Source organism: Mustela erminea, chromosome 19, assembly GCF_009829155.1.
Source record: "Mustela erminea isolate mMusErm1 chromosome 19, mMusErm1.Pri, whole genome shotgun sequence".
Classification (NCBI taxonomy): Eukaryota; Metazoa; Chordata; class Mammalia; order Carnivora; family Mustelidae; genus Mustela; species Mustela erminea.
This window is the reverse complement of record NC_045632.1, coordinates 47766438-47779341: the sequence shown is the minus strand read 5'-3', so window position 1 is coordinate 47779341 and position 12904 is coordinate 47766438. Positions and strand designations below refer to the sequence as shown.

Sequence of the window (12904 nt, the reverse complement as noted above, 5' to 3'; positions counted from 1 at the left end):
TTGTCACCAATCTCATTCTATTGCAGATACGGGTATGTGCAGTCATCTCCCTCATCGGATGCTTGGTGCAGCGCGAGCACAGGGATTTTGCTTCTTTTATCTCTGCTTTGCGAGCACTCAAGCCAGTGCCTCATGTGAAAGTTCTTGCTGAACCCCTGCCAGAGGAGCATGCCTGCCAGCGCCTGCACCATGAGCCTGGAGAGGGCACCCCCAGCCACGACGCCGTGCTGCCAAGGCTGCAGGATGCTGAGGAGGAAGGGCAGGGGGAAGGACCCCAACCCTCCGCCAGGGGAGCCCTGATCTGTACCTGCGGCGTCTCAGGCGCGTGCTGGTGATGCTGCTTCTGAGACCCGGAGCCGTGGCTCTCCGTCTTGCTTTTGGCGATCACCATGCTTCCGCGCAGTGGCTTCGTAGGTTTAACTTCGGGGGTGACCAGCGTGGAATCTGAGGTCAGCTTGCCCAGCGTCTCACTGCTTAGACGTAGTTGTCCCACAGCGGTTTGGCCCGAAGCAGCCTCCTGGGCTACAGAGAGAGAGAGTAGATTTATATTAAAAATCACCCGAGGAGAGCAAGGAAATGATGGTGAGGATGGCACCACACCCAGTATGATGGGTGTGACTCTCTTGAGGACCACAAAGCCATCTCCGCCTGCAGCCATCTGGGAAGGGCTGGGAAAAGAGGCTGCAGGCCCTGAGGCTAGAATGCGGGTTTCTCCAGCACCCAATGTCCCTGCTGGATCCTGTGTTAGTCGCCCCACATTCTCTTCCAGCCCCGAGGGCAAGTGCTTCTGAAACAGCTGGTGCGCTAGGACCCCAGCACTAAGGTGGGGTGATGCGACTGTGTGCCCAGGCAGCTGCCACAGTTCTCCAGTGCACGGGCAGACTCGGTAAGGCTCATTACTCCTCCGTGACCATATTTCAGCAAATAGGTCCTCAGAACACCCTTGGGAGCTGTCACTGGGCTTACCCCGCTCTATCTTTTCATGTGTCCCCTCTGTCTCTCCCCCAGCAGGTGATTATAGGTACAAGGACTGCATACTGCCCCTGGAGGTGGCGGGGGGTGGGGTGGGGGCAGAGGGGCAAAGAGCCTGCAGCCACCAGTAGAGCAACTGAACCAGAGATCTGCAGGCCAGTCCTGCGCTCATCCAGCCCCGTCACCGCCCCCTCCGGCTCTGCCTCGATAATGACTGTGCTGGCCTCCCGCTGTCCGCACCCACTCACCTGGTCCAGAGTACCCCCCCCCCCCCCGCCATGGCTGTGCAGTCTCTTCTGGGCTGTTCTGTGGCTCTCAGTTTTCCTGGTCCTTGCCGTCATTCTGCCCTATCTTAAAAAAGCCAGTCTTTCATTTCTTTCCAGACATCATCATGACAACCCCCTCTCTTTCCCTCACAGCCCGACTTCGAAAACAGTAGTGTGGGCCACATCTGTCAACGGACACATAATATGTATGTAATTTAAACTCTTCTAGTAGCTGCATTAATAAAGTACACATGGCTTTTCATGGTGTGTTTTCTTTAACCCTCTATATCCAAAATGTGATTGTTTCAACATGCGAACAACACATAAAATGGTTACTCTGCTATTGTATAGAATAGCCTTGAACTCATACCACCTCTTCCAACAACCACCCTGGCAGCACACTTCAGTCTGGACTGGTCACATGTCAAGTGGCCAGTGGCTGCGGTGTGGGACAGGCAGGATCGTCCACAGCGTGCCGCGAGTAGAGGTCTGGGCTTAATCCCTCCCTTGAAAGGGCTTTCTCCAAAGCGCCCGGTGACCTCTGAACTGTGAGCCACAGTGGCCCTCTCTCAGGGCTCATGGAATCTCTGACTACATTCCCTCGCTGATTCGATACATTTTGGGAAGTCTTTACTCTGTGTCTGTTCTGTGCTAGGGGCTGGGGATACCGCAGCGACCAGAACTCTCACGCATCTCTGCGTCCAGCCGACATTCTGGCGGGGTCGGCAGACAGTAGAATAAGGAAGTCGTGGAAGTGGTATATGAACCAGTCATAGGGCCTAAGAGACAAATGAGTCAGCAATGGTCCCCCAGACCATCGGGGCTCTGAAGCCGGCCTCCCTGCCTTCCCTGCGCCCTGCTCTCCTGACTGCCCAGCCCTCTGAGCCTCCTCACTCTGCCTTCTTGGACTTCCTGGCTTCTCCTTCACCCACTCGTCCTAAAATGTAAGTGTTCCCCAATGTCAATTTCCATCCCTCTCCTCTTTCTTTTCTTTTCCTTTTTTTTTTTTTTTTTAATTTGACAGACAGATCACAAGGAGGCAGAGAGGCAGGCAGAGAGAGAGGAGGAAGCAGGCTCCCTGCTGAGCAGAGAGCCCGATGTGGGGCTTGATCCCAGGACCCCGGGATCATGACTTGAGCTGAAGGCAGAGGCTTGAACCTACTGAGTCACCCAGGTGCTCCTTTCTGGAGCTTTCTGAGTTGGTTTCCTCTCTTCCAGCAGTTGAACCTCTGATTTTGTTGAGGAAGACTCCCCCAGTTATGTCTTTAGCTTGATATTACCCTCTCAGATTGGAAACTGGAATCCCCAGTGTGTCATGGGACACCAACACAGCTCCATAGACCTCTGTGAAGTGTAGTTTAGTTGAGAGAAAAGGAAGCAAAAATCTAAGAGAACCAGAATTGTGATGCAGCTTGGAGTTCCCACTGAAGGTAGACTAGGCCACCCCCAAAATACGATGAGCAGAGTTCTGGATATGTCATCTCAGAATATGCTGTTATCTTTTGAGCTGTGGGCACTTGAGCTGTGGGCAAACACAGGAAGAAGACTTCTCTTAACTTCCCTTATCTGCCTAAAGAGAGGCGTCCAAAGGGAACTCCATTGTCCCAAAGCCACACGCTGGCAGTTACATCCACCAGGGATGTACCACGCTATCTACCCTCATCGGTTCTTCTGTGGGTCTACTCATCTTCCCTAAAACTCATTTGCTCTCCCCAACAAGGACTACCTCCCTCCTCTTCTTTCCCCGTGAAGACAGTATTTAATTCAAAATTGTAAGCCAGCTCATTTCTTCCTGAGTATCTCCTGCGTACACATAAGATAAACGTTAATAAACTTGCTTTTTTCTTATGAATTTTTTATTATAGAGCCAAGAACTCAGAAGAACAGAGAGAAAATTATTTTTCCTTCCTTACATTACTAAAAAGCTATTTCTGTTATCTTCCCGGCAAAGACTCCTCTATTTCTCTAAGCATCCCATGCAGAGGTACTAAGAGGAGAGGACATGCCTGAAAGCCCCAGCCACTTTTATCAACAGGTTAGTAGACACGGTACACTATTACAGATGCTGGTTTGTGGGCATCTGGGTGGCTCAGTTGGTTAAGTGTCCGACTTTCAGTTTCAGCTCAGGTCATGATCTTGGGGTCGTGGGATCGAGCCCTGCATTAGACAGCATGCTGGGTGTGGAACCTGCCTGTGATCTCTCGCCCTCCCCCTCTGCCCTTCCCCCTGCTCTCTTTATCTCTCAAAAAAAAAAGAAAAAAGAAAGAAAGAAAATGGGGCACCTGGGTGGCTCAGTGTGTTAAAGCCTCTGCCTTCAGCTCAAGTCATGATCCCGGGGTCCTGGGATCAAACCCCGCGGAGGGCTTTCTGCTCAGCAGGGAGCCTGCTTCCCTTCCTCTCTCTGCCTGCCTCTCTGCCTACTTGTGATCTCTGTCTGTCAAATAAATAAATAAAATCTTAAAAAAGAAAGAAAGAAAGAACTGACGTTATGCTGTTATGAATATTTATATAAAAGTGGTTCCGCTCGGAGCAGTCACTCTACTTCGGTATATTTTCACATTGTCCTGCCTCCTAGGTTCTTAGACAACCCGATGGAACCGGGATTCCCAACCTCTGGCATGTAGGCCACACCGGGCCTTATTACAGTGAGGTCCAAAACTCAATTGATTTTCCTTGCCAGTAAGCTTTCTTCTCCTCCCATGTTTCCTAGTTTGGTAAACAACATCGCTCTTCTCCTGGTTTCCTGACGTGACTGCCTGGGACGTCGAGAGCCCTCCTTGGGGCGGCTGGCCCACGCCTGTTCATCCTCAGCATGTCCACTGCTCCCTTTATAAGACGTTACAAGGGCTGCTGCTTTTCCACAGTGACTCTCTGGCCGCTTCTCCCCGAGGGTGAAAACCACCTGACTCCTCTGTTCCTTCAAAATAATACCCAAATTCATAATCCAGGCATCAAGGTCAATTATAATGGGCCTCCGCCCACTTCCCCACCTCTGACTGACTGTCAGCTTCTTGCTTTCTTGGGCTGGAATGTCCTTGTCTTCATCTTTGCCTGTCAACATTCACCTGCTTCCTTCAAAGCTCATTTCCACTAAAACTTCCTGAGATCACGCTTGGTGGAACCCAGCCATCCCAAAGTTGCCCTCCTGTCATGTTCTTTCCCTCTACTCTGAACAAATCCCTGTCTGCTTGCCTTCCATGGGCCACCCTCAAAGGTGGAAGCTGCATCCTATGCATTGTCCTGTTTCCTGTAGTGCCAAGTGTGTGCCTGTCCCGGGCAGCATGGAGCGCTGCAGACGCTTGGTGGAGAGAATTCCTCCTTGGGCTATAAGCTGGCAGCATGCTTTAAGTCAGCCTTCAGCCAGGCGTGGGGGGGAGAAGTTCAGTGTGGGACACAAAGAAGATGGGAATTAGCAGCAGGGGTGCTGGGCACTTGAGCCCAGAAAGTCAGGGGAAATGGGTCTTACCAGACTCTTCTTCCTTCATGGACTGCTCTATGGCAGCCCTAATGCAGAGCTCCCGGGCCCGGATACCCGGGATGTTGCTACCATCGGAGATGGCTTCCAGCACGACGGAGTCAATGTTCAAGCAGGCTGCATTGTAGTATTTGGCCATGTTGACTGCAGTGGCTGATTTTCCTGCAAAAAAGTGTCAGGAGATTGAATTTCCTGGCTCTCAGCAGCTCAGTGTTCTAGACAGAAGAAGCTTCTAGAATGGAGACCGCTATAAAGTGATCTCTCCAAGTGCTTTGCTTTTAAGTCTCGAATATGGCCAGATGTGGCAGCAGAAAACAGAGGCAAGACCAGAACCACATGGATTCTGGTTCTCATTCTACCACCAGTGAGCCGTGCACAGCGTGATGGCAACACGCAGCCTCTCTGAATTTTCTCCTCAGTTAAAAGGTGATTCATTCATGATCTTTAAAAATTTTGTAGCTCTAAGGGTTCCTGGTGGCTCAGTTGGTTAAACATCTGCCTTCAGCTCAGGTCATGATCTCCTGGTACTGGGATCAAGTCCCCTATCGGGATCCCTGCTCAGTGGGGAGTCTGCTTCTCCCTCTGCCCCTCCTCCCACTCTTGAGTACCCTCTCTTTCTGTCTCTCTCTCAAATAAATAAATAAAATATTAAAAGAATTTTTTTTTTTGTAGTTCTACTGTCTTTGATTCTAATGGGAAGATTTTTTGGTTTGAAGAGTAACTTGTGTGGATCTTTTCTCATTTCAAAATGTCTTCTCATTAAAAAGAAAGCAGAAAACACAAATAAACAGGAGAAAAGAAAAAAAAATCCAAAATTTGCTCAGCCAGAGATATTACAGTTAGCCTATGGCTGCTAAGTATGCATGTACAACTCATGTATTTATATTTCTTACAAAAAAGAAACCTGCTCTGTGGTAGACTGAATAAAGACCCTTCCAAAAGATATCCACATCCAAATGCCCGCAGCCTGTGGAAATGCTAACCCTAGGTGGTAAAGCTGCTTTGCAGTTGCAATTAAGCTAAGGATGCTGATACGGGACATTATCCTCCCTTGTCTGGGTGGGCCCAGGGTAACCCCAAGGGTCCTTCCAGGAGACAAGCAGGAAGGCCGGTCCGAACAGGGGATATGATGGTGAAGCAAAGGAAGAGACCCTGGAAGACACTACAATGCTGGTTCCCCCCACACCCAAGATTTAGCTATTTATTTGCGAGAGAGAGAGAGAGAACGAACATGAGCAGGGAAGGTGGAGGGAAAGGGAGAGAATCTCAAACAGACTCCCTGCTGAGCGCTGAGCCCAGTGTGAGGATGATCTCATGACGCTGAGATCAGGACCTGAGCTGAAATCGAGAGTCAGATGCTTAACCGACTGGGCCACCCAGGCGCCCCTATGATGCTGGTTTTCAAGATGGAGGAAGGGGCCCTGAGCCAAGGAATGCAGGTGACATTTCTAGAAGCTACAAAAGACAAGGACATGGATCCTCTCCTATGTGCCTCCAGCGGGAATGCAGCCTTCCTGACACATTTTAGATTTCTGATCTTCAGAAAGGACATCAATTTATATTATTTCAACCTACTAAGTGTGTGGCTGCTTATCACAGCGGCAATAGGAAATTAAGACAGATTGCAAATCCTAAGGATGACATTTTTTTCTCACTTAAAATGATGTATTATGAATATCTTTCTATTCATTCAACATACTTCTACGGCACTTGGAAAAAACTGTGGTGATGAACACACAAAATTTACCATCGTGACCATGGGTATGTGTATGGGTAAGTTACATGTGGTGTAACTTACACCATTCACACTGTGGTGTGACTGTCACCACCATCGAACTCCAGCACTTTTTCCTCTTCCCACATGGAAACCCTGTAGCCACCACACAATAAGGCCCCTTCCTTCCCTCTCCCCAGTGCCTGGAAACCACCACTCTCCTTTCTGTTTCTACGGGTCTGACTCCTTTAAGTACTTTATATAAGTGGAATCATGCAGCAATTGTCTTTGGGTGATGGTTTCTCTTGGTATAATGTCTAAGTGTTCATCCATGTTGCAGCAGGTGTCAGGATTTCCCTCCTTTTTGAGGCTGGGTAATAGCCTATTGGACCACATTTCGTGTTCTCATTCACCTGTCAATGGACAGTGGCGCTGTTTCTAGCTTTTGGCCATTGTGAATAACGCTGCTATGAACAAGGGTGCATGCGGCACTACTTTTAGTGGCAAATTAATTTACTCTACGGATGTACTGAGGCTTAAGTAACCAGTCTTCTGCACTGAATGCTTCAGTTGCTTCCAGTTTTTCATTACGGCAAGCCATGCTGCAGCGCGCAGCCACGCTGTTCATCTTCGTCTGCGTCATTAAATATTTTCCCAAGATAAATTTATAGAAGGAATGTGGCCAGTTCAAAAGATTTGTACATATTTTCCCCTCTCTTTTTAAATGATTTCAGGTCTTGGATTTTTCTTTTATAGTTTAACGTTTTTAAATTATTGAAAGAATATAAGCTCAAACAAGTCAGAGATGTATTAATTAAAAATAAGGGGTCCCTGCTCTTTCTCTAACCCTGTATCTCTGACGTTGGCAATTGAGTAGTTTGGGGATAGTCCTGTGGTATATAAATTTCAAATGGAAGAGTCTTTTATTGTCTCAAAAATTACATATGCGAACTTCACCATAAACCCCACAGGGGCAACCCTTCAGGGCCGTGCATACCGGACAAGGGCGTCCCATGGATGATAATGGCGATGCCTTTCCTGTTCTTGGATATGCGGCCTTCTGAGGAAATATCAATGCCCAGGTGGCGAGCGATCGCCTTGCTTACTGGGTTGTTCTCGACTTCTCCAACTTCTTCTGTGGAGTGGCTGTCAACGCTCTGTAACTTGTCAGCTGCAAAGTAAAAATACACGTGTGTAAGTAAGTGCATGTGGACACGCCTGGGATTCACACGGTCAGTGGAAAGGGGAACAACTTTTCCTTTCTTCGACGCTTTTGTTTTACAAATCACCTGCTGCAAGTATTCTCACTCCCTCACATGGCAGTGACTTTTTTGGCTAATAGTTTGTCCACAACCGCTAGAATTGAAATATACTCTCTGACTGTTAACTCTGTTTTGGGGGAATGTGCCCTGCTGAAAAAAATGATACTAGACACGAGCTGAATTTGCAGCATGACAGGAAATGGCTGAATAAATATGATGGCATATTCATATGCAGAATTAACACCCAGCAGGGCTAGAAGGCTTGCGGGTGCATTGCCAGGAGAAAAGTAAAGAGGTACCGGACAGTCTTCTCAACTCTGCATAGGGAGAACTGTTACCAAAACATTAAAATGCTTGTTTACTTTGAAACATGATTTTTTCCAGGCTCTCGTCATCTTCCTCTTCATCTGGGTAGGTCTTGGATTCGGCCGTGGGAAGGTGCCGCTCTTCGAGGTTGGATGTGACCGAGATCCCTTGGCTCAGTGAGGTCCTCTTTGTACTGGCCGAGGTTCCCAGATCGGACGACAGCCCGTCTTCCTCTTCTGCCCAAGAGCCAAGGATGCAAACACACATGCAGAAGAGTTGGGAGGGGGACAGGGACGATGGGGACACAAAATGAAAGAGAGATAAAGTGGAGAATCACTGACCCGGTCACCATCACCCTGGACTAGCCAACCCCAAGAAATGAGAACGGCAATCGGTTGGCTATTAAGAACTTTCCCTGCCCAGAGTGTTTCTACATTTTAACATAAAAAAAAACCCACAAAAATTATACCGTTGTTTCAGGGAATTTACAAAATTCAGAAGAGTAGGAATTAGAAAATTCATCGGCAAAAGAGACGGAAAGACAAAGAAATGGTGATTGCAACTGCATTTCATGATACCAGAATAGGAGAGCTCCAAGTTCTCAGACTGTTCCTTTCTCATTTTTTCAAAGCTGAACTTGGGATTATAGTGTATATCCCAATTGTAGCCTGTTTTCCCCTTTAACTTGTCATGAACATTTGTCCATGGCCTCACTAAGAACATCTACCATTTTGCCTGCCCAGCGCCTTCCCCACTGGCACTATCTCACAATTCCAATGGGGATATTGGGCTGTGATTGCACAAAATGGTCCCCCCTCCCCCCCGGGGTGGGGGCCAAGACACTGCTCCTGGGAGGCGTGGGGCATTGACATCTAAGGCAGAGAGGTCGGAGCTCTCCTGTGACCGGCCTTGCTGGCCATGGCGTGGGAAGCCGGGAGGACAGTCTGCACATGAGAGCAGAGGGAGCAGACGCTGAGAGAAGCCCTGGGGAAAAGCAGAGTATGCACCTGCCCGGTCCCCTCTGGCCCCCTGGGTCCCTGTTCTCCGCCACCTTTCAGTGGGCCAAATGAAAAAATGAACCTGTCACTGTACTGTTGTAAGGATGGGGACGAGAGTGACAGGGCCCTTCTCTGAGGTCCTGACGCCTTTGTACCTGGCAGCGCCTGCAGCTCTCTACCCCCGTGCCCCCGCCGCCCGCCTCCATGACAGTGGGTTTGAGTGTCAGTATCTGTCCTCACTCCTCCTTCCTGACCCTGGGGCTCTCAAACACAGGGTCTTGTTTTAGTGATCTGTGTACCACACTTCAGCTCCATTCTTGGAACATACATCATGGCAGCTTGTTATAGGCTTAATTGGTTCCCCTAAAATTCTTACATTGAAATCCTAACTCTCTAATACCTCAGAATGTGACTGTATTTAAAGTGGCAAATAACGTTAAAATGAGGTCATATGGGTGTCCTATTCCATCCATACTCCAGTATGACTGGTGGTCTTTAAAAGGAGATTTGAACAGACACCCAGAAGGAAGACCATGTCAACACCAGGGGAAGATGGCTATCTACAAGTCGAGGAAGGAGGTTCAGAAGAAAACAATCCTGCTGACACCTTGGTCTTAGACACTGAGCCTCCTATAGTGTGAGAAAATAAACTTCTGTTGGTTAAGCCCCCAGTCTGTGGTCTCCATGATGGCACTTCTAGCATCTGAGTACCAAGAGTGCTCAATGACATGACCAGGAGAATGCAGGGAGAGGTCTTCTCTCATCTCTGTCCTGAAAGGACAAACTAGTATTCTCTGATCAGCTTCCTTGAGAGGCAAGGTAAGCTCAAGGGTGGGACAAAATGGACTTTATTCAGTTCATTCATTTGCTCTCACAGCACACATTTATTGGACACTACGATGGGGAACGTGTGATCACTGTCTTTATGGGGATTTCTCATTTGGGGGGCAGACGGGCACGAAGAAAACAATTACACACACGACGACTGTTACACAGAGAAAGAAAGCGAGTAACAGCATGGAGGGCACATTTCCGGGATGAGCATGGAAAGCAGGAAGGAGAAGCATGCATCATGCTACAGGTCATCCAGGAGCCTTGAAGGTCAAGTGCACACAAGGGAGCACCATGGGTGTATGATGGGGTAACTCAGGGACACTGGGCCAGGAAGGGCACATTATAAGAGCACAGTCAAGCTTTATGATTGGGATTTGGCCTTGAGGACCATGGAGAGCCAACCTCTTCCTTGTGTGAACCCCCACTCCCTACCTCTTTTAGGGCACCAAGCTATACCCTGTGGGGTGTGTTACTGCATCACTTGGGCTCACACAGAAGCTATGGAACACTGTGGTTACCACCACGGACTCTGGAGCCAGAGAGATCTGGGCCCGAATCCTGATTCTACCCCTTCAAACTGTGGACCCGGCCTGTCAGTGCTTTAGTTTCTCATCTCTATGTGTAAAGCCCTCAGCACGGGGCTGGGTATCTAGCACATGTTCTTCTATACCTATATCTGTTATTATTTAAATTAAATTTAATATATCCTGTATTATTGGTTTCAGAGGGAGAATTCAGTGTTCATCAGTTGCATAGAACACCCAGTGCTCATTACTTCAAGTGCCTTCCTTAATGCCTGCACCCAGTGTTTTGAGGTCTTAACTCCTCGCTAGACTCTACAGAGTGGAGAGCGTACCCCCGTCTCCACTTCCATGCAGCAGGGATGACAGGCCCATTCTGGGAGGGTTAGAAACAAAATCTGTGAGGCGCCTAGCACAGGCCTGGCTGGCCTTGTAGGACGCACGCCTCTGGGGCGCCAGGACGGGGGCTGAAGCCGGGTTCTTGGCACTGAGCTCTCACCGTTTTCCTGGACCAGACTCTCCAGATACTTGGCCTTCATCTGCTCTTCTTTCGACCGCTTCATCTCCTTAAAGTACTCGTACAGCTCTGGGGGCAGCTTGTCCCCCGGAAGGCGGGGGGGCAGCAGCAGGGTGCTGTAGGAATCGTAGCCTTTCAGCATTCGTAAGATCTGCAAGAGGAGGAGGGCCACGGCTGTTGGCTGGCTGGAAGCTTCCTCCTGAGCGCCCTCATGGGCCCTGCGGACCCACCTTGAAGGCCTTGGCTCCTGCCTGAGGCAGGGGTGTGTAGCATGGGCCTTCGGGGAGGTCTAAAGAGAAAGGCTTGGCCGGGAATCTGGGGATATAAGATCTTGAATTTTGCCCCATTTAAGCCTGGGCATTTCACATGTGGGAGAGGATTTTCCTCTTGTTTTATAAATAACATATACTGTTTTTTTCCCATTGACAAAAGTACAGGGCTCCATTATCTACTCTGAGGGACATGTTCTTGAAAAATCCTGTGGGGAGCAATGTTAGACGAGGAAGGCGGTTGTCTCATAAACAGATGATCCAGGGAAAAACTGGTAAAATGGTATTAAGTATGTGTATGCATGAATGTGTCGGGGGGGGAGTGTGGGGTTAGGGAGGGAATGTGTTTTGGGGTTGTTACATGAAATATGGGATGTGCAGTTTAATCTGAATTACAGATAAACAATGAATAATTTTTTTAGTATAAAAATGTCCATGTAAAATATGTCCTATGTTTTTTATCTGAAATTCAAATTTAACTGTGTAACTTGTTTTTCTTTCTGCTAAATCTGGTAACCTTAGTGTGTATGTATATTTATAAGACACAGAACAATAAAGTTCTAGAAAGCATTCGCTTCCTATATGGCCTAATTTACACGAAAACGCTGTTTTGTTGAGTAACCTTTCCTTCTCTAGGATCACTGTTTTTAGTTGTGTGAAAACCACTGTTAAGAAGCTCATTCTAAAATTTATATGGAAGAATAAAGGGCTAAGAATAGTTGAAACGCCTGAAATTAACCTAATCATGTATGTTAATTATACTTGAATATAAAAACTGATAAAAGAAAGAAAGAAAGGAAGAAAGAAAGAAAGAAAGAAAGAAAGAGTTAGGGCACCTGGGTGGTTCAGGGGGTTAAGCATTTGCCTTCAGCTCAGGTCATGATCTCAGGGTCCTGGGATTGAGCCCAGTGTTGGGCTCCTTGTGGAGCAGGGAGTCTGCTTCTCCCTCTCCTTCTCAGCGCCCCCCTTGGCTCATGCTTTCTCTTTCTTTCAAATAAATAAATAAAATCTTAAAATAAAAAGAGTGTTAAAACATTAATGAAGAAGAATAAAGAGAGAGGACTGCCCTACTAGATATAAGGACTTTTGAAGGTAGGGTAAGAGTCAGCGTGGAAATGATATTGGGGTAGACCAGAGATCATATAGAAAAGAAGGCTTAGAATAGATCCATTCACATATGGCACTTTGATACAGGACAGAGCTGGCATGGCAGGTCAGTGGGGAAAGGAAAGAACATTCCAAAGACTAGGTGATGCAGACACACAAAGGCCTGGCCAGCTTGCTTCAGACGGGGCAATTCTGAAGAGCGGGCCCAGCTCTGGAGCTCCCTGTGGGGTCCACCGAGGTCTCTGCTATAATCCCATCACAGCTCACCTCTCTGACCAGGTCTGCTCGCCTTATTGTTTCCTGGTATTGCTCCCGAGAGTGCTCCTTATGAAGCCTGCCGCATGTCTCAGGGCCTTTGCTTCGCCTTTCCCTTGAACCTGGCACACAGCAGAGGATGTGGGGCCAACAGAAGCCACTGAGCACTTCATGAATACCTAATGAAAAGACTCCTGTCTACAGGGACAAATTCCCATTCTGAGAGAAACTTCTAGATGCAGAATCTAAATCAGGCAGAGCATAAACACTAGATGTAAAGAAGACAGAAGACAAACAGGTTGAGTTAGGGGACGGTCCCGAGGAAGCAGAACCATCTTAGCCAAGCCATTCCTAATTTCTGACCCACAGACAACATGAGATAACAAACGCTTCTTGTTTTAAGTTGCT

At 48.1% G+C, this 12904-nt stretch overlaps 1 protein-coding gene across 5 annotated transcripts in view; it reads right to left on the bottom strand.

The window, feature by feature from the left end:
- Window positions 1-12904, bottom strand: part of HYDIN (HYDIN axonemal central pair apparatus protein) — a 379729-nt gene that overhangs the window by 97186 nt on the left and 269639 nt on the right. For all 5 annotated transcript variants that reach the window (XM_032326077.1, XM_032326076.1, XM_032326075.1 and 2 more), the window contains 5 exons: window positions 10848-11016; window positions 8052-8231; window positions 7425-7598; window positions 4705-4875; window positions 308-522 (listed from right to left, as the gene is read on the bottom strand). In XM_032326077.1, coding sequence (XP_032181968.1) covers window positions 308-522; window positions 4705-4875; window positions 7425-7598; window positions 8052-8231; window positions 10848-11016 — 909 coding nt within the window. The remainder of the gene's footprint in view (window positions 1-307; window positions 523-4704; window positions 4876-7424; window positions 7599-8051; window positions 8232-10847; window positions 11017-12904) is intronic.